This window comes from Fistularia commersonii, chromosome 5 (assembly GCF_037954325.1).
Source record: "Fistularia commersonii isolate RoL2024-O1a breed Wild chromosome 5, RoL_Fcom_v1.0, whole genome shotgun sequence".
NCBI lineage: Eukaryota > Metazoa > Chordata > Actinopteri > Syngnathiformes > Fistulariidae > Fistularia > Fistularia commersonii.
In genome coordinates this window covers 20100551-20124134 of record NC_141288.1, presented here as the reverse complement: position 1 = coordinate 20124134, position 23584 = coordinate 20100551, and the positions used below count along the sequence as shown (strand labels likewise).

At 42.2% G+C, this 23584-nt stretch overlaps 2 protein-coding genes across 17 annotated transcripts in view; both read left to right on the top strand.

Annotated features, from left to right (window-relative positions):
• Positions 1–10138, top strand: part of LOC147234313 (ninjurin-2-like) — a 34232-nt gene extending 24094 nt beyond the window's left edge. Inside the window, exons 2-7 of one of the 5 annotated variants that reach the window (XM_086147267.1) lie at positions 2999–3135; positions 4366–4445; positions 5020–5183; positions 5497–5498; positions 7315–7400; positions 7917–10138. In XM_086147267.1, coding sequence (XP_086003393.1) covers positions 2999–3135; positions 4366–4445; positions 5020–5183; positions 5497–5498; positions 7315–7400; positions 7917–8080 — 633 coding nt within the window. In that variant the 3' untranslated portion in view covers positions 8081–10138. The other 4 variants (XM_086147265.1, XM_086147263.1, XM_086147264.1 and 1 more) reach the window with 4 other exon arrangements.
• A 1163-nt stretch (positions 10139–11301) lies between these two features.
• Positions 11302–23584, top strand: part of LOC147234312 (ELKS/Rab6-interacting/CAST family member 1-like) — a 135380-nt gene continuing 123097 nt past the window's right edge. For 2 of the 12 annotated variants that reach the window (XR_015106189.1, XR_015106188.1), the window contains exons 1-2: positions 11420–11860; positions 22102–23022. Coding sequence is in view for 8 of the 12 variants with exons in the window: in XM_086147217.1 (XP_086003343.1) it covers positions 22519–23022 (504 nt within the window). In the remaining 4 variants the exon portion in view is untranslated. Of the gene's footprint in view, positions 11861–22101; positions 23023–23584 lie in introns of all 12 variants that reach the window. The other 10 variants (XR_015106187.1, XM_086147217.1, XR_015106190.1 and 7 more) reach the window with 10 other exon arrangements.

The window sequence follows — 23584 nt, the reverse complement described above, 5'->3', positions numbered from 1 at the left end:
CTTTAAGCACACGTTAAGACTTCATCTCTTTTGTCTGGCCGATTTGAAAATATGCTCTTTTCTCCATTCTATTATAGAAAATTCGGCAGGCTAATACGAAGACGCTCGCGTCTGTCTGCGTAATAAATAAACCTGCAGGCTAAAAATAAACACATCACCCCCCCCGCCCCGCCCTTACCGCTCTGGTCCCGCTTTTCAATTCATTTCCACTGTAATGATTATTATCCTGCATGAGCGAGACACGCCGCTTGACAGGGAAGGAAATCTCAAAGCGAAGGTGATTCATTCATTCGTTCGTTCATTATCTCCGCCGCTTTTTCTTGCACTTGGAGTCGTAGGGGTGGAATCTGGGCGAGAGGCGTTCGGCCATTCACTCGCTCATTCAAACGTCACATAAAAACGCACAAATATTCACCCTTTCATTGAATGTAGAGACAAACAGACGTTCACCCTTTCGCTCGAATAACATTCATGACCTTTCACTCACGCATTCATATAAATACATTCATCCATTCACCCTCTCATTTATACTTCAAATGCAACTATTCACTCTTTCATCTCCACATCATTTTCAGACCCACTCATCCTTCCATCATATAGATATATTCATCCATTCACCCTCTCATTCACACATCACATAAATACATTCCACCATTCACCCTCTCATTGAATGTCATATGGAAACATACAACTATTCACTCTTTCATCCCCATGTCATTTTCAGACAACAAGCCATTCATCTTCTCATCCTCCCGTCAAAAAGATACAGTCATCCGTTCACCTTCTCGTTCAAATCTCATATTCGGACCTACAACTATTCACTCTCTCATTTACACTTCATATACAGGCATATTACAATTCACTCTTTCATTTACACATGAACGTATACGGCCATCCGTTCACTCTCTCAGTAAGACGTCACATACAACCATTCACCCTCTCATCCTCCCGTCCGATAGATACATTCATCCGTTCACTCTCTCATTCAAATCTCATACTTGTATTCACTCTCTCATTTACACTTCATATACTAACATATAACTATTGACTCTTTCATTCACACATGAATATAGGCAACCATCCGTTCACTCTCATTCAAACATCATTTCCAACCATTCGTTCACTCATTCACCCGTCATATAAATACATTCATCTATTCACTCGCTCATTCAGACGTCATACACAATTATTCATCCTCGCACCCTCCCGTCATATCCATCCATTCATCCATTCACCCTCACAGTCACATGTCAAAAAGAGACATGCAACCATTCACTCTTGTTTACACTTCATAAACAAACATACAACTATTCACTCTTTCATTCAAATGTCATTTTCAGACAACAAACCATTCATCCTCTCATCCTCCCGTCAAAAAGATACATTCATCTGTCCCCCCTTTCGTTCAAATCTCGGATTCGGACCTACAACTATTCACTCTAATTTGCACTTAATGTACAGACATATAACTATTCACTCTTTCATTCAAATGTCATTTTCAGACAACAAACCATTCATCCTCTCATCCTCCCGTCAAAAAGATACATTCATCTATTCACCCTCTCGTTCAAATCTCGGATTCGGACCTACAACTATTCACTCTAATTTACACTTAATGTACAGACATATAACTATTCACTCTTTCATTCACACATGAATGTAGACAACCATCCATTCACTCTCTCATTCAAATCTCATTTCCAACCATTCATTCACTCATTCGCCCGTCATATAAATACATTCATCCATCACTCGCTCAATCGCCCGTCATATACAACTATTCATCCTCGCACCCTCCCGTCATATCCATCCATTCATCCATTCACCCTCACATTCACATGTCAATATGAGACATGCAACCATTCACTCTTGTTTACACTTCATAAACAAACATATGACTATTCACTCTTTCATTCACACATGAATGTAGACAGCCATCCATTCACTCTCTCATTCAAACATCATTTCAAACCATTCATTCACTCGTTCGCCTGTCATATAAATACATTCATCCATTCACTTGCTCATTCAAACATTATATACAACCATTCATTCACTCATCCTCCCGTCCTATAGATACATTCATCCGTTCACTCTCATTCAAATCTCATGCTACTATTCACTCTCTTATTTACACTTCATATATAAACATACAACTATTCACTCTTTCATTCACACATGCATGGAGACAACCATCCATTCACCCTTTTATTCACACATCATTTCAAACCATACATTCACTCATTCACCGACATGTAAATACATTCATCCCTTCACCCTCATATTCGTCGCCAAGTCGTACTTGTGCTGCCCTCCATCGCTGAGCGAGGAACCTGCCGGGTCTTCTTGGTCTTGTCTGAGTCAATGCTTCCCTCTGCTGGCCCTTCCTTCCTGACAGAAGACCCACAGAGGTCTGAATTTCTACTCCTTCCCGTCTTCGGTTTGTCTCTCCTCCAAGTCGGCCGTGATGGATTCATCCGAGAAAGCAGGCGGACAAATGTGCCCATCGTCAAGAGTTTCATCCACGCAATGGAGATGGAGAAGATCTGGGTAGAAGGATGCTGAGGTCGGCTGTAGGTCAGACGGAGGTAGATGATTATCTGTGGCGACTCATGAAGTGGAAGGAAAAGTTGAAGAAGAACAGAACGTACTTTAAAAATAATGTATTCATTTATAGTCGACTCATTCTTGAAGTTGCGAACACGTTGACTCGAAGATCTCAGCGGTTGAGCTTCATAATGACGGCGAGAAGGCATCGGCCGAAACATCTGCAGATCTCCTCCACGTTGTTCTTCATCCCTGAAGACCACCGATGAATGAGTAGACCGGATGCTGATGCTAATATCCAGAAACGCCGTGAATCATAATTTCATCGACCTCCTGGTCAAACAACGCTGTCATCTAGCGATCCATATACTTGGTTAGATCTTCCTAAGCAGACTCAGACTAGAGGAGAATGGGTGGTTTGACCCGGCTGATGTCCGTCTTCTCCTCTCAGGGTGGCTCCACCTCCAACCTGAACATGAACCTCTACGCCACCAAGAAGACGGCGGCCGAGGGGATGCTGGACATCGCGCTCTTCCTGGCCAACATCACGCACATGAAGACGGTGATCGAGCAGGGAGCCGGATACAGGTGGGCGTTCCAGTGCCAGACCTCCAGGTTCTCCGCCGCCTTCCTCCAGCACATGCAGGAGACCCGACGTCGACCCGACACGTGAACGATGGTTGTAGGTCTTTGCACGTGGCCGCAGGAGGAGGGGTGAAGATAATGAATGGATACTTTAAGTGCGATCGGAATTCTATTTCCACCAGTTTGACGCATAATATTTACTTTAATGCACGTTTTAGTGAAGATGGCATTCAAGCCCCAGAAGTCCTCCGCCCCGAATACCAACCTGTTTAGCGTGAACGCTGCATGAAATACCTGTTTCATCAAAATGAAAGATAAGATAAGATAAAAGATGAGATTATATAAAAGATAAGATAAGATAAGATAAGATAAGATAAGATAAGATAAGATAAGACAAGACAAGACAAGACAAGACGAGAAGAAAAAAGACGAGACAAAATAAGATAAAAAAATAAAATGAGATAAAAGATAAGATAAAATGAGATGAGATCAAAGATAAGATAAGATAAGATAAGATAAGATAAGATAAGATAAGATAAGATAAGATAAGATAAGATAAGATAAGATATGATAAGACAAGACAAGACAAGACAAGACGAGAAGAAAAAAGACGAGACAAGATAAGACAAAAAAAAATGAGATAAAAGATAAGATAAAATGAGATGAGATCAAAGATAAGATAAGATAAGATAAGATAAGATAAGATAAGATAAGATAAGATAAGATAAGATAAGATAAGATAAGACAAGACAAGACGAGAAGAAAAAAGACGAGACAAGATAAGATAAAAAATAAAATGAGATAAAAGATAAGATAAAATTAGATGAGATCAAAGATAAGATAAGATAAGATAAGATAAGATAAGATAAGATAAGATAAGATAAGGTAAGATAAGATAAGATAAGATAAGATAAGATAAGATAAGATAAGATAAAATAAGATAAGATAAGATAAGATAAGATAAGATAAGATAAGATAAGACTGATCCCCATAGAAGAAGTTCTTTTGTCACAGCAGCGCAACGATGACAGCATCAATAAATATGAATATAATTAGAAATGGAGGATAAAATTAAAAGGAGGAAGACAATAACAAGGATAGGAACAGAGAACAAAACGACAACAATGAAATATACTTTGACTCACTTTTAATCCATTTTTTTATCCGTTTGATATAATTTTCTCATCTTCCCTTCATCAGATGAAAATGAACACCACCTCAATATGTCCTCAGGTACTACGCCGCCGTCCTGACCCTCATCTCCTTCTCCCTGGCCCTGCAGATCGTGGCCGGAGTCCTGATCATCATCATCGGTGAGTGGACGGCGTTGTGGCGTCGGCGGCGTGCAGAAACCCGCCCTCCATCTTCTAACCCGCCATATTAACACGCTAACAATTAGAAAGTGAGGTGAACCCCGATCCCGCGTCTTCTACGTGGTTTGTTATTTTAGTTTTGTTGTCGTTTCCGGCCCGTGTGCGTTCTTGCAGCTCGACGAGACGTCACCGTCGAGGTCAACCAAAAGCGTCTGGACAGCCTGAACAACACCGTAACCATCATCATCTTCTTCATCTTCATCACCAACCTCCTCATCTCCGTCATCGGAATGGAGCGCACCGGCCTCTTTGCCAGAATGCATTTCTGACGGCGAATATTAGCTTCTTGGAAAAATAAGGAAATGCAACAGGAGTGCAGATCCAAACACACACACACACACACACACACACACACACACACACACACTAGTCACTGATTGTTTGGACTTACAGTACTAATCATTGTTGTCATACTTTGATTGTATTCAGTATGACTGTACAGCCACAAGGGACCAACTCTGTGTGTGTGTGTGTGTGTGTGTGTGTGTGTGTGTGTGTACGTGCATGCGCGCAGCTCATTTTGAGATGACCCAGCTCAACTCTCGCCAGCGGCTGTTGAACTTTCTGAACAATCTGACCACGGGCATCTTCTTCCTCACCTTCATCATTAACTTCATCAGAGCTGCGTTTGGCACGCAGCGCAGCTGGCTGCTGGGATGGATGTTCCAGAGATTCATCGTATGAGCGGCACCAGGATCTCCACCAGCAGACCAAATGTAAAGACCTCACTGCTTTGACTTGCTTTTCCGATGTGGAGAATCCTCGTCGAAATCTTCTTGTCGAAACTCCGAAGGGTCGCCACGCAGCGGTACGTTTCAAACCCCTGAGACCCCGGGCAGAAGATGGAAGATGTCACCAGGACTGAGATCCTCCGCTTCTGGACATCTACACCTGTGGTCCACCTCCACCTGGAGGACAAGGGACGTTCTTCTGAAGAAAACAATGCCCGTATGCCGGCCAGAGAAGACAGATGCTTGCAGAGTCAAAGAAGCTGTCAAAACATCATACTGGGATCAATACCAAGATGGACCGGGATCTTCTGCACCCTCCAAACAACCAGGAAAGACCCACCACCAGAACTTCCAAAAGTGATCCAATAGGTTTCACCTCTTTGTCTGGCTTTACCTTTTCACTTTCAAGCTTTCAGCTGCTCTCTTGTCCCAACAAACGACACCTCCATCAGATCTGGCTTTACAGAAGGAGCCACTTTTTGGGAAATAGGTCATTAGAACGTCTTCACCGGAGGAAATTCAAGTCCAGTTACCTCGACTAGAAGATTTCGACAAGGATTCACCGTGACCCGGACGACTGAGAACCTCCGCAGACACAACGTGGAGAATGGATCATCTGCGCCGCCGCTCGATGGCGCCAAAGCAGACGTTCATTAGAGCGCTGCTGCTTTTCCTCCTTGGACGGCTGGAGAGAAGCATCTGCTAGCAGAAAGGAAGATTTGGGTTTTGCAAAACTGCTCTTCATGAAAAGCTCAATTGTACAGAACAGGCAAAACTGTGTGTGTGTGTGTGTGTGTGTGTGTGTGTGTGTGTGTGTGTGTGTGTGTGTGGTGACGTGCTGGTAGCTTATTCACCATTTTATTGGCAGCAGTTAACGTGTTTTGCTTAAAGTATCATATCAGCATTCTTTACATATACAAATGTCGCATCGAAAAAAGCACATTAAAAAAAAACCTTATTATCTCTTACCTTTACTTATAAATGAAGTCCATGCGGCGCTGAGCGGTTTTCCTTTAGCTTAGCATTGTGGATGCCGATGTTGAGTCTTTGCTGTTCATTCAAAGCCAAATCTATCCTGGACATACCGAATGTTTTCAGCGCGATTTGACTTTGAATCTGAGTGGCCGATCGCTGAGGTTTGATTGTCAGAAGTTGAGAAAAGAATGCAGGAAAAGCAGAAAAGGCGTTTTCTTACTGGACATCCACACAGCCAGCCTTTTGGAGTGCACCTCCCCGTTTGAAAAGACCGAGTCTTCCATCTCCTAGTCTGAAGCTAATTTGTTAGCGCCGGCGTCGGTCTTCCCTTATTTATTATCTCCTGCTTTGACTGAAAGTCCAGTTTAGAAATTTTTTTCAGTTTAGCTATGTAATCCTCCATCTTGGAAATAAAGCCAAGCAAGAGTAAAAAATAACTGGATAGCTGCACTTCACTTGCTAACTGTTTACAGTAGCTTGCTATTGCAAATTCTATTATTTTTTAGCCGAGTAGTAAAAAGGATCCCTTGGATCAGAGGCGCCCCCTACCTTGAGGCACCGTCACTGCGTGCCTCACTTAGTGTGTCTTCGCTGCCGCTTTACAATCACTTGCCACGAGAAACACATTGCAGTTGTTGAGGAAAAAAATTATACATATCAACCAAAGTATGGAAATTTAATTCATATATTAGTGCTTGAAGTGTTTGAAAATTTTAATAGTGACATCCAAAGAGACAGCGATACGGTCTCAGCCGCATAGCATGCCAGCAGAGTTAGCAGAATCATTGCGCAATCCATAGCGGGCTCCGCTAGCTGCCGTGTCACCGCACGGCTCTTCTTCATATTTAAACGCCAAATGTGATTTTTTTTTTCAGCAATTTTGAAAAAAAAAAAAAAAAAACGACTAAAAATGGTGACTTTAGGTGGAAAATAACTTTATTGTACAAATCACTGAATAAGTAGAACCTGACTGCACGTCACTGGTGGTGAATATGTATGTACATGTATGTATGTGTGTATTCATGTGTGACTGGGTGTGTTTGAGATGTTTGAAATATGTGCATCTGTGTGTGTTTGTGTGTGTGTGTGTGTGTGTGCTGTAGCCCGCAGGGACCTAAACGTGGTGGCCAATCAGAAACGACTCGACTACCTGAACAACATGACGACGGGCATCATCTTCGTCACCGCGGTGATTAACTTCTTCATCAGCTTCTTCGGATCGAAGAGGACCGGCTTCTTCCGCTGGCTTTTGGCCCGACTCCATTTTTGACTCACGCCAGCGGCATGTCGGCACGCCCAAATGCAAAAATAAAAAAAAAAAGAGAATCCAAACAAGGCTGAAATCTCATCATACAGGGGTCAAGTTATTATTCAAAGGTTATTTTAAGACTAATTCAATTTAACCCACTGAGCTCATATGTTTTATGATCTAATGCATCATTTTTTCAGAATTTTTTTCATGTATTTTAAACTTTTATTTGTGCTCTCTAATCTATGTTTAGAAATATGTTTGAATAAGGAAAGGCATTAGAGGTTTATTTATTGCCTAATTTGTATAAACATGAATAAATACAGTGGATTAACAAATGTTGTTTATGCTCAGTGTGGTTATTTTTGGACAGAAATTGATTTGTGAAAATGGGTGTGGATGTGTGTGTGTCTGTGTGTGTGTCTGCGTGTGTGTGTGTGTGTGTATGTGCCACAGGCCGACGGAACCTGAATAACTCCAGCCTGCAGAATCGTCTGGATTATCTGAATAACGTAACCACCGTCATAGTCTTCATCACGACCGTTCTCAACTGTTTCATCAGCACCTTTGGCATGCAGCGCACAGGATACTTCCCGTGGCTTATGACACGCATCCACTGACACACACACACACACACACACTCAGTAATTATTGTTTAACAGAGCATGCTGCAGCTGTGTCCTGTATCTGGCTTCTTTTAAAATATAAACAAACATTCCTATGTTAAACCCGATGACAAGAAACAAGCTTAATTCTGTTCATTTCGGACCTGAAAAATGATGCATGGAACACACGTGTAGCTCCGCGACCGAATGTTTTTACATCCTAATGCACGATTTTAAATGTGTGTGTTGTTATTTGGTATGAACAGACGTCAGAGGAAAGGAGATTCCCCATCTAACACCAGTGTAACCGGTCCAGTCAACGTATTAATCATTGTTGTGATTTTAAGAAAGAAGTGTCAGCAGGGTCAAGGGGACCCAGCTGGTGCAGATCAGAGAAGATCAGGCCCGTCCATTTGGAGTTCTGCAACGCTTGTTGCTTTTGGATACAAGTAGAAGTACAAGCATTGGCCAGTGAGTGGCGACATTGTTGAACAAATGCATGGTTTTTGTTTGCGGCGCTGAAGGGAGGCAACTGCAGGAGTTTCCACTGGCAGCATGGGAAAGTACTAACCTTCTACTTTCATTAATGACTATATTTCTGTACATTCATTTATCTCATGCTTTCATGTTTCTGTTCTTTTTCTGTGCAAGTAAGAGACCAATTTGATTTATTTACATTTGATTTAATTATTATTTATTTTAATGTTACTTTAATTTATTGAATGTGTTTGTGAAGTGTCTGAATTAAGTTAAAAAATATGCTAAGAGGGTGCCCTCATTTAGAAATGTACCTCTTGGATTTTTCCCGTTTGCTCTTGTTAGCTTCATATCTGCTGTAACACACACACACACACACACACACACAATGCAATTTCCCCTTTTAACCCCAAATTGAAAATAGACGATCCAGTGTGCTGGAAAGGCGTTGATGTCCAGTGAGAAATGCATTTGTTACATGTATGAGGTGAAATTTCTTTCAACGCGTTACAGGCACGAGAGGAGAATTTGACATTTTTAAAAAGTATTTTCACACAGTTATTCGCTTCAATAAATCATGAAAAAAAAACCACACAAAAGAGTCATCCCCTCATTTTGATTGAGTTAGCAGAGACATTTCAGAAGACGATTGTTGGTGCAACACTTTTTCTCCGTCTCTCAAGGGGAACTTTAGCCAGCGCACTATTTATACTTCAGCTGTCTGACCGACTGGCGCCCAGGGAACTGGGACACTGAGTCCGTCTGTGTGCGTGTGTGTGAGAGTGTGTGTGAGTGTGTGACAAAGAGAGAGTTTGGTCAGTGTCTAGTTGGAAAGATTTCCCCAGGATGAACTGTAATTGCGGGTGAGACAGAGAAAAGGGATCAGAACGACCTGCTGTGACCTCATACTGTCGTCCTCCGCTCGGCGTAGGTCGTTCCCTTGTCAAACACAAACTGACAGTGACATGTGAAAGTGCCAGAGGATGAAATATGGAGAGGCGGTTGGAGGCAGAAAATCCATGATGGAACCGAACAATCGCCACAGCGCTGTCACACAGCATATGACGGAATCCGCAAAGATCCTTGAACCTTTATTGAACCATTAAATCAGATTAAACATGATTCATATTTCTAGAAGAACAGCTTGGTCACGGGGAACAACAAGTCGCGTTCCATACGCTATTTTCTCGATGTGTCAAAGACGCCGCAGAAATAATCAAAAATATTCACGATATTTGATCGTGCAGCCAAAGAAAACAGGGCATGGAAAATGAGTTTTGTTTGAGAATTCTGCAGATTTGGCCCTGTATCATCTGATCCAGGGAGGCCGCAAGACCATGATGTATATCTACGAAGCATGAACTAATCACATTAAGTCACATGTCATTTGCCGCAAGCAGAGTGGAATTCATTATACATCCCGCAACAATCCATGCATTAAATGAACTACCATAAAGTATGTATTTTTAATACTGTACAGGATGTTGCAGATGAGTTCACTGAATTGAATACATTTTCAGGGATGAAAGTGTATGAAGTCACATTATTTATTCGTCATCAATGAAGCTTATCCAATAGTCATTGTGACGGTAAAGGTCAGAGGCTTTTCTTCATGTCGTATAAATTAAATGTTTGCACTGTTTGGTGGAGCGCAGTGGATTCTTGTGGAAAAATGCAAAGAACTTCCCACGACCCACTGTGTGAGACACTGGTGTGGTCGTGTGACATTAAGAAAAATACCCCATTCTCAATGATATCCACTAGATGTCGCAGAGTCTCCAGATTCAAATATTCACCTCGCGTCTCAAAGACATCAAAGAAAAGGTAGAATTTGATTTGGAGAGAAATGGATTGAATTTACAGCAAATAGCATTTATTTATGAACATCAAATTAATAACAATCAAATCAAACACGGGTCTACTTATTCAGTTGTTTCCTTTCACAAAAAGCTGTGCAAAGATAAACAAGTTTAACTAATTAATCTAAATTACATTTGGCATTATTTTAATAACAACATCTGATTTTTTTTCAACTGTCGGCCCATTCAATGGCAAACTCAATTATGCAATGAAAAGGGAAATAAACGGATGAATCCTTGGGGTGAGAAAGAGACTTTGGTCCACTTTTTTGAACCTTGAAATACTCTCTGACACTCTGAATCTCACATTGCATCACCGATCTGATCTGTAGTTCTTTTCTGGAATTATTTTTAAGAAACAAATGGTTTCTGAAGTTTTTCCGTTTTCATATAGAAAAGATGACCATTACCATCCCATCGTTAAAAAAGAAAAAAAAAATAGATCATCTGGACAATTATGAGGTCCTTTGAGGTTTTCAAATAGATTATAATTGAATGAAATAAAAGAAAAATAAACATACACAGATTCCTCTCCTGCACAGCTGGGCGTGTCACATGACCGACCCTCGTCACGTGACTGACCGAGTCGTCTGTTTCAGGTTAATGCGTATTTTTTATTTTTTATTAACAAATATATATAGCCAACAAATCTATTTAGCGGGGGTTTACACAAATATATATATTTATAAAAACAATCAAAAAGCCATCTAGAGAGTATTACCGAAATACTTTCTATGCACGTATACACAAACAGATTAATACGTAAATACAAACAATGCATATTTGAAAACACCCACTTCCTGTTTTGTAAATATGTTGAAAGTTTAACCCGTGTCAAAGGATACGGTACCGATATATATATATTTAATTTTCCCTTGTGTTTCAAGGATTTATATCAATAGAATTTCTAGTTTAATAGTTTTTTTTAAGTTATCAACTGCTACGGTGCTAGCGGTTTCCAATGAGGGGCGGGACTTAAACGTTCAACTTCGGTGGGTAAAAAAAAAAAAAAAAAAAAATCAAGGAAAAAAAGATGGAAACGCGAATGGTGTGAATTTTTAAATCGCCCAAACTGTATTATTCCGCTCGGACGGGAACGGGTAAATATATCATTCTAATTTTATCGGATGGAAATAGCGGTTAGCTAAACGGGTAGCTAGCGGCTACGGGGGCGCGCTCCTCCGCCGTCGTGACGTCACGGGAGCGCCCGAACCGTGGGGGAAGCCGCGAGTGGCGGAGCAGCCGAGCTGGAGGAGACCGGAGGAGGGCGGCGAGACCGGGGAGAGCCGAGCAGGAGAGCCGGGAGGGAAGGGAGAGACTCGGACGGGGGGAACGGGGGGGAACCGACAGGGAGCCGTGCTGTCGCCGTCCACCAGGCGAAGAGGATATGACTGGCCCTTCTTCTTCTTCTTCTTCTTCTTCTTCTTCTTCTCCCATTCCACGGAAGGAAACAGCCGCAGTGAGTACAACTTCAATGCCAATGCCTGCATTCCAGCCACGATTCGGATGACAGGATGTGTGTGTGTGTGTGTGTGTGTGTGTGTGTGTGTGTGTATGTGTGTGTGTGTGCGTGTCGACCAGCCTTGCAGTGCATCGCTCCTCGCAGTAACACGATTAAAATTTGATGGCTACTTTGAGTTGCCGCAGGTCAGCTGTGCGACCCCAGAGGGTTGCAGCGGCGTGTGTGTGTGTGTGTGCAGTAGTTTACGGGTATGTGCTCACTGAACAAACCTGGCTTTTCCCCCCTTCGTTTTATTCAGTAAAATCGGCCCCCGAGGCTTTCCCCGGAATAACAGGCTAATAACACTATGTCATGTCCGTGTGTCTCCAAATGCGATTACCGAGCTGCTCGCCCGGCGTTGCAGGCTGCAGAGAAGTGTGCCTGACAACCTTACCGCTCCACAAAGCCATATAGTTGATATTACGTCCCCGTAAAAGTCCTTTACAGCCCCGGTTAGGTGTCACGGCGGGTGTACAGCCCGCGGCGTCGGTGTGTTAACCCTTTAAAACCCGTCACACTGGAGGATCTTGTGAAGTTGCAATGCACAGAACTGTCAACAGCTGTCAGGCTGCACTGGTGGACTCTGGATCTGCTGCTGATATTTTTGCAAACCAAATAGACTGAAGCTAAACGTGCATCTGAGAGCAGGGTGTGTGTGTTTACAACACTTGTGTGTGTGTGTGTGTGTGTGCGGGGGGGGGGGGGGGGGGGGGGGGCAGTCTGTACTAAAAAAGAAAAGGGGGTGGGGGGACCTGTGATTTCCTCAGTGTTGTTCAACTGAAGGCTCCATTTGTTTTTGCTGCGCCTGCTACAGGAACACTGGTCAGAGAGCCTGTTTCCGTCTACAGATTACTGTAAACACTGCCCTGGACGCTTTTAGATCACCACCGTTTGACTTTCACACACACGAATGGCCTACGCTAGTATAACCGGGATGCTGTGGAATTAGCTCGAACATTTTTACCTCAGTCTGGCCCACTTTCAGCCTTCTGAATCTTTGATACCACATGAACCCGTTTGCCCTGTGAGCCTCCTGACTCCTGAACGTCCCGGCTCAACGTCTCCGTTAAAAGCTTTTGTCCTGGGCACGGCGTGGCACTGGCACACACTCCGGGCGCATCGGCTTATCTAAGTTGCTTTAAAAGTAGTATCCTGGCTGTCAGTCGGGGATTGAAATGGATCCTTTTCTGACTGCGACAGGCATATAATCGTGCCTCACAATTTTCCATCAAGACACGGTGCTTGTAAAAACAGTAGGCCACATTCCACGAGGACGTAGGTGATCATCTGAAACTGACTACGTACTAATTCCCAGAATGTAGAGGAAAGCAAAGTCATTTATTGAATTCATGAAATTACTTTGGACTTGTTCAAAAATAACAGGGGAAATGCTAGAATATAGAATGTAACGTGACACTTTGTGCGATTGGCAAACCTAAATGAGACCGATGCATGGGACTAATTCCCTATGTGTGTGTCGTGGGCTCAGGGTACGTTATGTTCTGCAAAAGTTGGATCTGCATAGAGAGTGAACATCAGGGTAGCAGCAAGTGTGTTTTCATATCAAATTAGCAAAATGACAAGAGTTGCCAGCACAAATCAAAAGATATTACAAAAAAGAAGGCGAAAGCAACAATGAGCCCTCCAATAAGTTTGACCATTTCATCGATTCGCATTGATCCAAGTTTTTAGAACTGCTCTCTGTTTCTCTATAAATCAGCATGGATTTGTTGATCCACCTGAACTCCAGCACGCACTTCCCTTCCCTTAATAAGAGGTGATCCAAACGCGTCCTTGTACCGGCCCTATTTTTGTCATCAAGTCAACAACTTGGATTAAGTCAGTACAATGTTGAATTTTGGCATTAGTGTACTTATTGTGTGGCGGTGTTATTTGTACAGTGCGTGAGTTTGCGGTAACTCTGGCTTTGTGCGTATTTTGTTTGCTCCTCCTCCATCCCACGGTTAATTTCCTGAAGTACACAACAGACTGGAGCCGATGCTATCGCTCTCTTACCATTATTGAGTTTTCCAGGGTTTCACCCATGTTATAGTTTATCCTTGATAGGGCTCGTGGTACATGGCGGAGTTAAAAGAGCCTTAGACGCTTTGGAAAAATCGGTATCTTACCCAGACATCTCTCGCTGAGCACATTATTCACTGTCACATTCTGTTAATGTTTTTCCCAAACGTTATTGGCCAGTCGAGTTAATTGAAAAACCCATATGCAGGTTTGGTTCTCGTAATATCCTGCGTGTGCCTGTGCTGGATTTGTTTATTCATTTCTCTTTTACCGGTGAGAAAAACATTCGACGGGACTGTGATTTTGCTGCAGTACGCGGTACAACCTCAGTTGGCGTCTGCGGTTTGATTCGCGTCCATAAATATACCGTAAATATACCTTCCTGACACGAAGACAATATGTGGCAGGAAGAAGGAAACCCCATACGCTAACATTCCCCAAACCAGACTCGATGAGTTGTGCAATGTATGTCAGTGTGAAGTGACTTGCAGGGAGATGATATGGCTTGAGCTTGTATGGCTCACACCTCATTTACCAACACATGAAGATTCTCAGTGTTACATGTTAGAGTCCATGTAAGTCATACATGACCAGGGGGAAGGGAAAAATACATCAAGTCTACGGGACTGTCTCAGGAAATTAGAATATTGTGATAAAGTTCTTTATCTTCTGTAATGCAATTAAAGAAAAACAAAGAATACTTTTTCATGATATTCTAATATTTTGAGATAGGATTTTTGAGTTTTTTCTTAAGATGTAAGTCATAATCAGCAATATTAAAATAATAAAAGGCTTGTCATATTTCAGTTGATTTGCAATGAATCTAGAATGTATGACATTTTTGTTTTTGTTAAAGAAGTTTTTTAGGACTGTCTCAGAAAATTAGAATATTGTGATAAAGTTCTTTATCTTCTTTAATGCAAAAAAAAAAAAAAAACTTTTTCATGATATTCTAATATTTTGAGATAGGATTAAGATGTAAGTCATAATCAGCAATATTAAAATAATAAAAGGCTTGTCATATTTCAGTTGATTTGTAAAGAATCAAGATTGTATGACATTTTTGTTTTTGTAAAAGAAGTTTTTTAGGACTGTTTTTTAGGACTGTCTCAGAAAATTAGAATGTTGTGATAAAGTTCTTTATCTTCTTTAATGCAAAAAAAAAAAAAAAAAACTTTTTCATGATATTCTAATATTTTGAGATAGGATTTTTGAGTTTTCTTAACATGTAAGCCATAATCAGCTATATTAAGATAATAAAAGGCTTGCCATATTTCAGTTGATTTGTTATGAATCCGGAATATATGACATTTTTGTTTTTGTAATTGCATTACAGAAGATAAAGAACTTTATCACAATATTCTAATTTTCTGTATAGCTGCATTTTTTTTTCGATCTGCTCAGATTTGGAAGATCACATGTCAGCCAGGCAAGAGAAATAGATCAGCCCGAGGGTCCGCCCCGCAAAATGAGGAGCGGTTTAATGTGACTTTTCTTAATTTCCCTTTTAGGGCTGAATTTACAACAAATGTATCAGTTTTGTTTATTTATATGCTAATTTTAAGGTAATTTAAAGTAGTAGTTTCCTAATCATATCTAGGCAACTCTCTCTGATACCTGGGTATGAATGGATTGCTAAGTTTTCTTCATTATTTGTCCTTTAAGGCATTATTTCCTCAAGAATGTGAGGGAAATAAAAAGAAGAAAACGGTTGTTACATGTTTTGATGTGCAAAACAGTTTGATGAGTTGCATAACAGTCTGAGGCTCGTTCTTGTTCAGCTGATTCCTACATTTTTTAATGGAAGTAAAACATGCAAGAGGGCCAAATTACAAAGTTATTGAACTGCAACAGTCTTTGCTCTGATACCAGTTTTATCAAGATGTCTGATGTTCTGGATAAAGTTCCACTGCAGGATTAAAAAAAGGACTGTCTGGATCTTATCGCGACTCTTCTGAATGAGCGGGCGCGTGGAAGGTATCGCTCGACGTGACCGTCGTCATGACACTCGGTGAGGTGTGTAACCTCAGACAGTCGCATCATGTCCAACCCTTCAGGATCAGAAAAATAATGGAGAATAATAATAGTCAAGATGACTATAATGTGTTTTTAGTTGCCCGGAGCCCCCGGGGGACGGACTCGCCTGGTCAAAGCTGAAACGCCAGCTGGCTAAGTATAGGTTGAGTGTGTGTGTGTGTGTGTGTGTGTGTGTTTTACTGTGCGGTGTGACAGACAGATGCGTGGTTGTCACATAAATAGAACATGTTGAACACCTTCAGGAATGCTGATGGAGAGAAAGGGGGTTCTCAGAGGAAGGAAATGAAAGTACGAGGGAGAGAAGTCAGCGTCAGAAAAGTAGATTCGGTGACGCATCGGGATGAGGCGTTAAAACAACGTATACGGGTGAAAACGTGCGTTCAAACCAATACGTCGCTTTTGTTCTCCTTTTTTTGATGACCCGATATTGCCAGCGATATCGGTGTGACCGTCAAAAGTCAAAAGCCCCGGTTAGCGATGTGTCAAATTTTTCTGTTACGCAATAACCGAGTTTTTGTTTGCGACTTTGCCAGACAGTGCGTGCTTGATATCCACAGGGCTAAGTACTCGGAGTTCACTGGTGGAGGCTTTTTCGGTAGCTCGCTGTGATATTCTAGGATTTTATGAGGCCTGTGACAACGTCATGTGTGAGCTCGAGGAAAGGACGCCAGGAGACGAGAAACACGGCCGTTGACGGGAACAGACCAGGGAGGAAGGGGATGAAAAGCTTCGTGCGAATTGGATCATTTCACACACTTGTGTCATTCTCTTTTGACATCGCTACCAGATACAAGCTTGTTAGCTAAAGTAGCGGGTGTTCGGGCGAGTCGGTAATGAAGGAAAGGTTGGGGAGCGGAAAAAAAATGCTAATGGATAAAAAGTGAGAACCCACAGGAGAGAACTGGTGTCCATTTTTAAATGTTTTTCTGGTTTCTACAACCTGTATTAGAGAATAGTTGAGATCGTTTGAGGCGCGCTTGTAATTTGCAATCGAGTTTTCACCGCGGTGTGATTAATCCCTGCAGCAGAAAGGTTTAGCCTCCTGAGAGGCCGCTGTGCATTGAAGGTGCAGAAATATTCTGTATTGATCCGTCTTTTTCTCACACATTTCCTGACTTAACAAGTGCAACAGTTAATAGGAGAAGGAAATAACAAAACGCTGCCGGTCGTCGCCTGCCTCGGCCGCTCATTCAAACTGAGTTTTCAGCTGAGCTGACGCGCAAGAGGACTCGATTGTCCCGACGATGGACGCATTATGTCCACTTTCAGTCATCTCTGATCGTAGCCAGTGGTTGATGTGTGTAAAAAAGGCGTTGGCGGCTTCGGAAATCAAGTCGTGAACTGTGGATAAGAATTACAGTAGATGGTGATGCGGCGATATTTTCTGTTTAAACCGCACAAAAAGGATTTGTTCCGCGGCGGACTGGCCTCTTGCAGAAGGGTTCGGTGCGAAGACGGCTGATTATTTTGGCTTTACTTTTCTATAGTGGGAGAAATTAGAGATGCCTACTCCCTGGCACCTTTGAATTGGTGTCAAATATCATATCTTTTAGAAGAAATTCACCCGTGTTTTCGCAAACATACAAAGTCTTCACAAATATTCAATCACATTAAGCACATAATCTATAATACGTCATTGTCTCCGGATTCTTGTCAAACCAGTAGTTTAGTGCCAAGGTCAAGAAAAGTGTGTTTGAAGCTGAATGTGTCGGTGTGTAAGTGATCCAGGGGAGGCGCTGCCTGCAGCAGATGGCTCTTGGACAGTCATATGGTGAGTCTCATGATGCCTACTGCGTCATAGGTGTGTGTGAATGTGGCTCTCCCATTGCCACGATATTTGTGTATTTATTGTTTCTTCACTTCCACACTCCGGTCCAAGTTTGCAGATCGTCGGCCTCATGTGAAATCATATGCCGGTGGTTTATTTTATTTTATTTTTCTTTTTAGTCCGGCCCTCCCTCGCTCGGGCGTCACACCGGCCATCTCAATATCTGAAACCATCGCAAATAAACGTTCCACCTGTTGGACACGCCGATGGTTTATTCATGTGACCCCAACTAAAGCGAGAGAGGAGCGCTATCCAAGAGGTCTGAAGCCATTTACAAAATAAATATGTGTCCGTGTGTGGCATCATAATGAGAATTGGGCCATTTACATTATCTACAGGTCAGCAGGTCCCAAAGGGAGGAGAAGGAGGCGGAGGAAAACTACACAACCGTCGACCAACACCCCACATCTCTGTCAAATAAGCATTTGCGAGTGTGCGTGTGACTCGAGTCATAAACGTGGGCATTTATGTCCGACGACCAGATGCGCACGTGTGTCCGTTTGACGTTGTGTTTGTATTGTGGGAGCTGATTATGCAGCTTTGTACAGTTGATGCACGGGTTTGCGCAGCTCATGTTCTCCGCTGTGTGTACAGCCGTCTGCTAGAGGCAGGGTCCTGGCCTGTTTCTATCCAGGTGTGTGTGTGTGTGGCCCGAAGGGAGACAGAGCAGATGTCCCTGTTTCTGTTTGAGAGCGTACGGTTATAAGCGACTGGCTGTCGGGAACATCTCATCGGCCCACGAGTCACTCCGCTCGGCTATCGGTCGGGAAACTAAAGCGAGGCTTTAGCAAACAAAGGGCTGCATAGAAAGCCGGACCGCTTTGACTGGTTGGTATTGGTGGATCTCCGTCAGAGGAGGTTCAAGGTATCTGTAAGAAACACTAGTCACAAATGCATCCGCGCAATCTTTACATTACATTACATTACATTACATTGCATTTGGCAGACGCTTTTATCCAAAGCGACTTACAATAGAGGACATAGGGACTGCAAATACACTTGCAAATACAATCTTTGTGTCGGAGGCTTGTGCAATACAGGGGCTTTTTAACAACACAACAATGCAATGTCATAATGGTTTCCACAGTGCTGTATCCACTGTCCTGATTTTTTTTTTTTCTTCCATACCGCTCCGTCTTTTGGGTTGCGTTGTCGCTCAGCACCGTCATTTCCAAAAGAAAATGTAAAACAGACACCTAAAACAAAAAATCAGGCCGCACCCTCGCGTTCCGAAGCCAGCGTTTGGGTGCATTAGCTTGCAACGAAACAGAATACGATGAATTAGAAAGAGCGCACAGCCAGCGCAAAGTTAAAATATTCAGGAAACCCAAATAACTCTGATTATCATCATGCAGTGCATTGCAATATGTGTCACACCGCGACGTACGGCTCAGATTGTGTGACCCGTTTTCATGGTTTTCACGTCTTTCCGCGACGTTCTGCCTCCCCTTTAATTCACGTCTGTCAGGCGATTCTAAGTTACCCCACAACTCGATCAAAAACCATTTCAACCTTTAGATCCGAACATGTCTTTGACAGTTCTAAAACGGCGAATTCATCCCGCATTAGCTCTCTGCTCTAAACTGGGAGGCGCAAAAAAATCAGAGCATTGTGTTTAAATTTCTCGTTCGTTGTAGATGAGAAAAAAATGTGTGCTCATCTGAGTATTGGTGGATAGATTTAGATCTCTGTTAGTCTCACATTACCAGTGTGTCAGTTCATGAAATCCTGTGTTTGCCGTCTGGATATATAAAAGATAACATTTTCGGTGACTGGCTGTCTGGTTCTGAGACGAAGCCATCGCTCACTCCGGGACTGCAGGCGGCGAAATGTATTCACGCCAAATCTCAGTCAGTGCCTGAAGTGTTGCCTCTCCTTTCAAACGCTACGCTCTCTCTCTCTCGCTTGAAAAAGATGTAACTCAAATTCGAAGTGCATAATTCTCGCCGGCCGGTTCGCGGATCGAAAGCGTGATATATCGTCGTTCTTTGAAGCGTCGATGAAAACAAGTTTCAGCGCGTGTTGGTGAGGTATGGCCATTCGGCGCCAGCTGCAGAAAGTGGTCGACCTTTCCGATAAAGATGGAGAGGAATGCCATGATTTCCATGTGTTAATAATAAGATTTCCACGAGCTGGCAGATGTAAGCCTTCTTAGTATTTGGATTTTTCATGTTCTCTGACAAAATGCGCTGATTACTATTACATGCTGCATCAGAATCCCCAAACTATTTCATGGTTTATTTACCATATTTGTTATGTCATGTCATGTTTAACAGTTTTAGTGTCAAGTGTGGCTGATTTTTCTATCCGGTGTGACTATTAATTACCAGGAATAGAGCGGAGGCGTATTTACTTCATTTAATTTCATTTCAGTCAATAAATGACAAAAATGTAATCGGCTAAAAAAATAAAACATCACGTTTTTTTTTTTTTTCCCCCCTATATTTAATCAATTATAATCATGCGGCTCGCAAACTGATTTTCAGCCTATATGAATAGCAAGTCGGCTGATGGTTATCTGATTTTATCCGCAGCGTAACGGAGCGGTTTGATGTGGTGACCGGCGTTTGGGAAAGAGCGTGCACCGAAGAAGATTGTTTAACGTGTGGCCGAGACATAAAGCCACTTTTGTGATCACATGAAGCGATACAAAAGGCCAAACCGCAGAGCTTTTTGAAAATAACAGATTAAACATATCGTCCGATATAACGTGTTGGGATTGATCTCTCTGGTACGTGATTATTGTTGTGTCGGTCAGCGAGTTGATGGTCATGATAATAAGCCACTTTTTGGAGAGAACGGTTTTAGCGTGCCCTAATTATGTGGAGAGATGGGAGTGATAGCGACAGCGGCGTGCACAAATATCTACCCTCATCAGCTTGTTGATGTTGTTTTAATATCTCTGACTAAGTGGTTATTAGTGGTCATAAATAGTCGCCCTCAATTGATGACACTTTCCCTTTGTCATAGTGATTTGAAAATCACATAGTGGTATGATATAATGCATTATTCATGATGTTTGGTGTGACGCTCTGCTCACGGTTCCTTCTGCACTCCAGAGATACAGAATCAAAATCAGAAAATCTTTATTTGTGGGGACACACGAGATAACAGCATCGAAAATGTGAACATCAAGATTGAAATGTAAAAAAAAAGGTAGAATAATACATGTGCATGTATATATAAATATATATAAAAAATATGTAATATAAATAGTGTATAAAATAATATAAGAATAAGAACAACTTTATTTATCCCGAAAAAAATTGTTGTGCCAGAGTTTCAAGTAAAACATAACAATAATAAATAAGAGTAGGAAATTGCAAAAAACAGTAAAAAATAAATAAATATATATATATATATATGAGTGTGTGTATGTATGTATGTATGTATGTATGTATGTATGTATGTATGTATGTATGTATGTATGTATATTTTTTATTTATTTTTTTTTTTCACATATATATATTTCTGATGAGATAAAGTTTATTGATCTCCATAGGGGAAATTCTCTTATCACATCGTCATAATAGTTATGTGTCAAATAAATATGAATATAAATATAAATAGAGAGATGGATTAGAAAAAAACAAAAGACATCCACAAATAAATGCAGCAGAGAGAACAACAACAGCAACAACATGGAGGATAAGAATGGACAAGAGAAAAAAAAAGACAGTAGGGATGAAAATAGACAATCAACACTAAACAGCAACATAAACAGTGACAATACGCTGATGTTTGCAGATATTTATATGTATCTTATTAATGCAAATGTGTGATCTCCAGACTGGACGCATTAACATTAAAAATAGCCTTTTTTAATTTATATTAGTCTCATTATTAAGTTTGCAGTTTGATTTAAAATAGGCCCATGCAGTTGTTTCTGTATACTGAAAAGTCAGTGCACTTGTATATAAACAATATCATAGTGATTTTCATGTCCATCATTTTGTGACTTTTCACGATGTCACCTAAAGATGGGTTACTTTGGTTTTGTGGAAAATTCAAGAGGTAAAGAGACAAAAGATACTCCCCTTCCCCCTTTTTAGGAATGATTCAAATAAATGGATGTTGTGATCATCTTTGAAACCTGTTGTAACTTTAATACTGAAAACGTGATCCATATTATAGTGTCGACAGGGATCAATAACCACTCACAACTCTAACTATTTTCCCCTGTCAAACTGTCATGAGTCCATTTTTCATCAACTGCACTCCACAAAGACAAGACTGTTGTAGCTTATATACCAGACTTTGGCTTTGTCTTATGCTCATCAGATTTTGGTCTCTCTTTTTTTGTTTGTTTCAGGTGATTGAATCATCTAAAACCTTGCGGATTAACCAGATATCTTCATCCGAAGGACTGCCCTATTGACTCCCGCTTACCAACAAAGCCCGTGGATTAACGTGAAGGTGTCGGAAAGGCCAGGATCACATCAATCACCGCCGCGCGTCGGGATAGCGAAAGTCGGTGAAAACAAAAGTAAAACGGGACGAGGAGTTTTTCTTCAGAATTCCTTACATTTTTTTTTTTGAGCTGCAGTTTTCCTTTTGTTGGCTTGTTGTCGGCGCACGGTCGTCAGACAAATGTTTCCCCTTCTCGCGAATGTATCCCGCAGGACTCTAGCCGACTCTCCGGACCATTTGATCAAATCCTCACGTCGTTCTTTCGCTCGATCCAGATAAAATTCACCCGTCCGCTCCAGATACGTCCCATTTTCTAACCATGTACGGGAGCTCCCGTTCTGTGTCCAAACTGGATGTCGTGGGATCCAATGGTAACGGATCGGCCTCTGGAAGTCCCGGTCGCTCCCCGAGACTCCCTCGCTCCCCGCGACTGGGACACCGGAGGAACAGCAGCAGCAGCTCCGCGGGCGGACTTACCGGTTCCGGTAAAACCCTGTCCATGGAGAATATTCAGTCTCTCAATGCCGCCTACGCCACCGGCGGCCCCATGTACTTCACCGACGCGGCCGAAGACCCGGTGGGGCTGGGGAGCCTCGGCAGCGGGCTGAACCCGTCGCTGCCGAAAAGCACCATGACGCTGGGCAGGGCGGGGGCCAGGGTGCCGTACGGGGTGCGCTCGGCCTTCATGGGGAGCAGCCCGAACATAAACACCGGAGGAGGAATGGCCGGCAGCGGAGTTATGACCAGTGACGCCATAGCTTTCGGGGGAGATGTACAAAACCAGTCGCCGCAAGCCGCCACTGTGCCACACTCCATGAGACAGGTAAGGCGTCGATGGTTCTTTTTGCGTCGATGGTTCTTTTTGTTGGTTTGTCTTTTCCTGTGCATCGTGTATTTGCAAGGGTATTTGCAGTCCCTATGTCCTCTATTGTAAGTCGCTTTGGATAAAAGCGTCTGCCAAATGCAATGTAATGTAATGTAATTTTTGGATAGTCAAACCATCGCTCGCCTTCAAACCTGCTCTCAAATCTTGACTTAAAGTGTGGTCGGATTTAAGGGTCCGCCAACATCTGTGGCGGCTCTCAGTCGTCACGGCGAGTTCTTCTTGTCTCGGCAACTGGGCTCGAATTTCTTCACTTGAAGATGTTTCGGACGCCTTTCGGATGAAGGGGGAAACATCTCACCCGATCGTGATCGGAATTCAGAAGAATCGGAGATTGGCGTGACATAACGGACGATTTAATCCTTTTTTTTTTGTTAATATTTTTGCACAGAAGGAACCTGAACCAAACACAATAGTTCTCAAAATTTCTCACGGCCCATCATTTTTTTTCTCTGTAAGTGCCCGACATGAAAGTTAAATAACAGCGGTGATGATTTTCGCG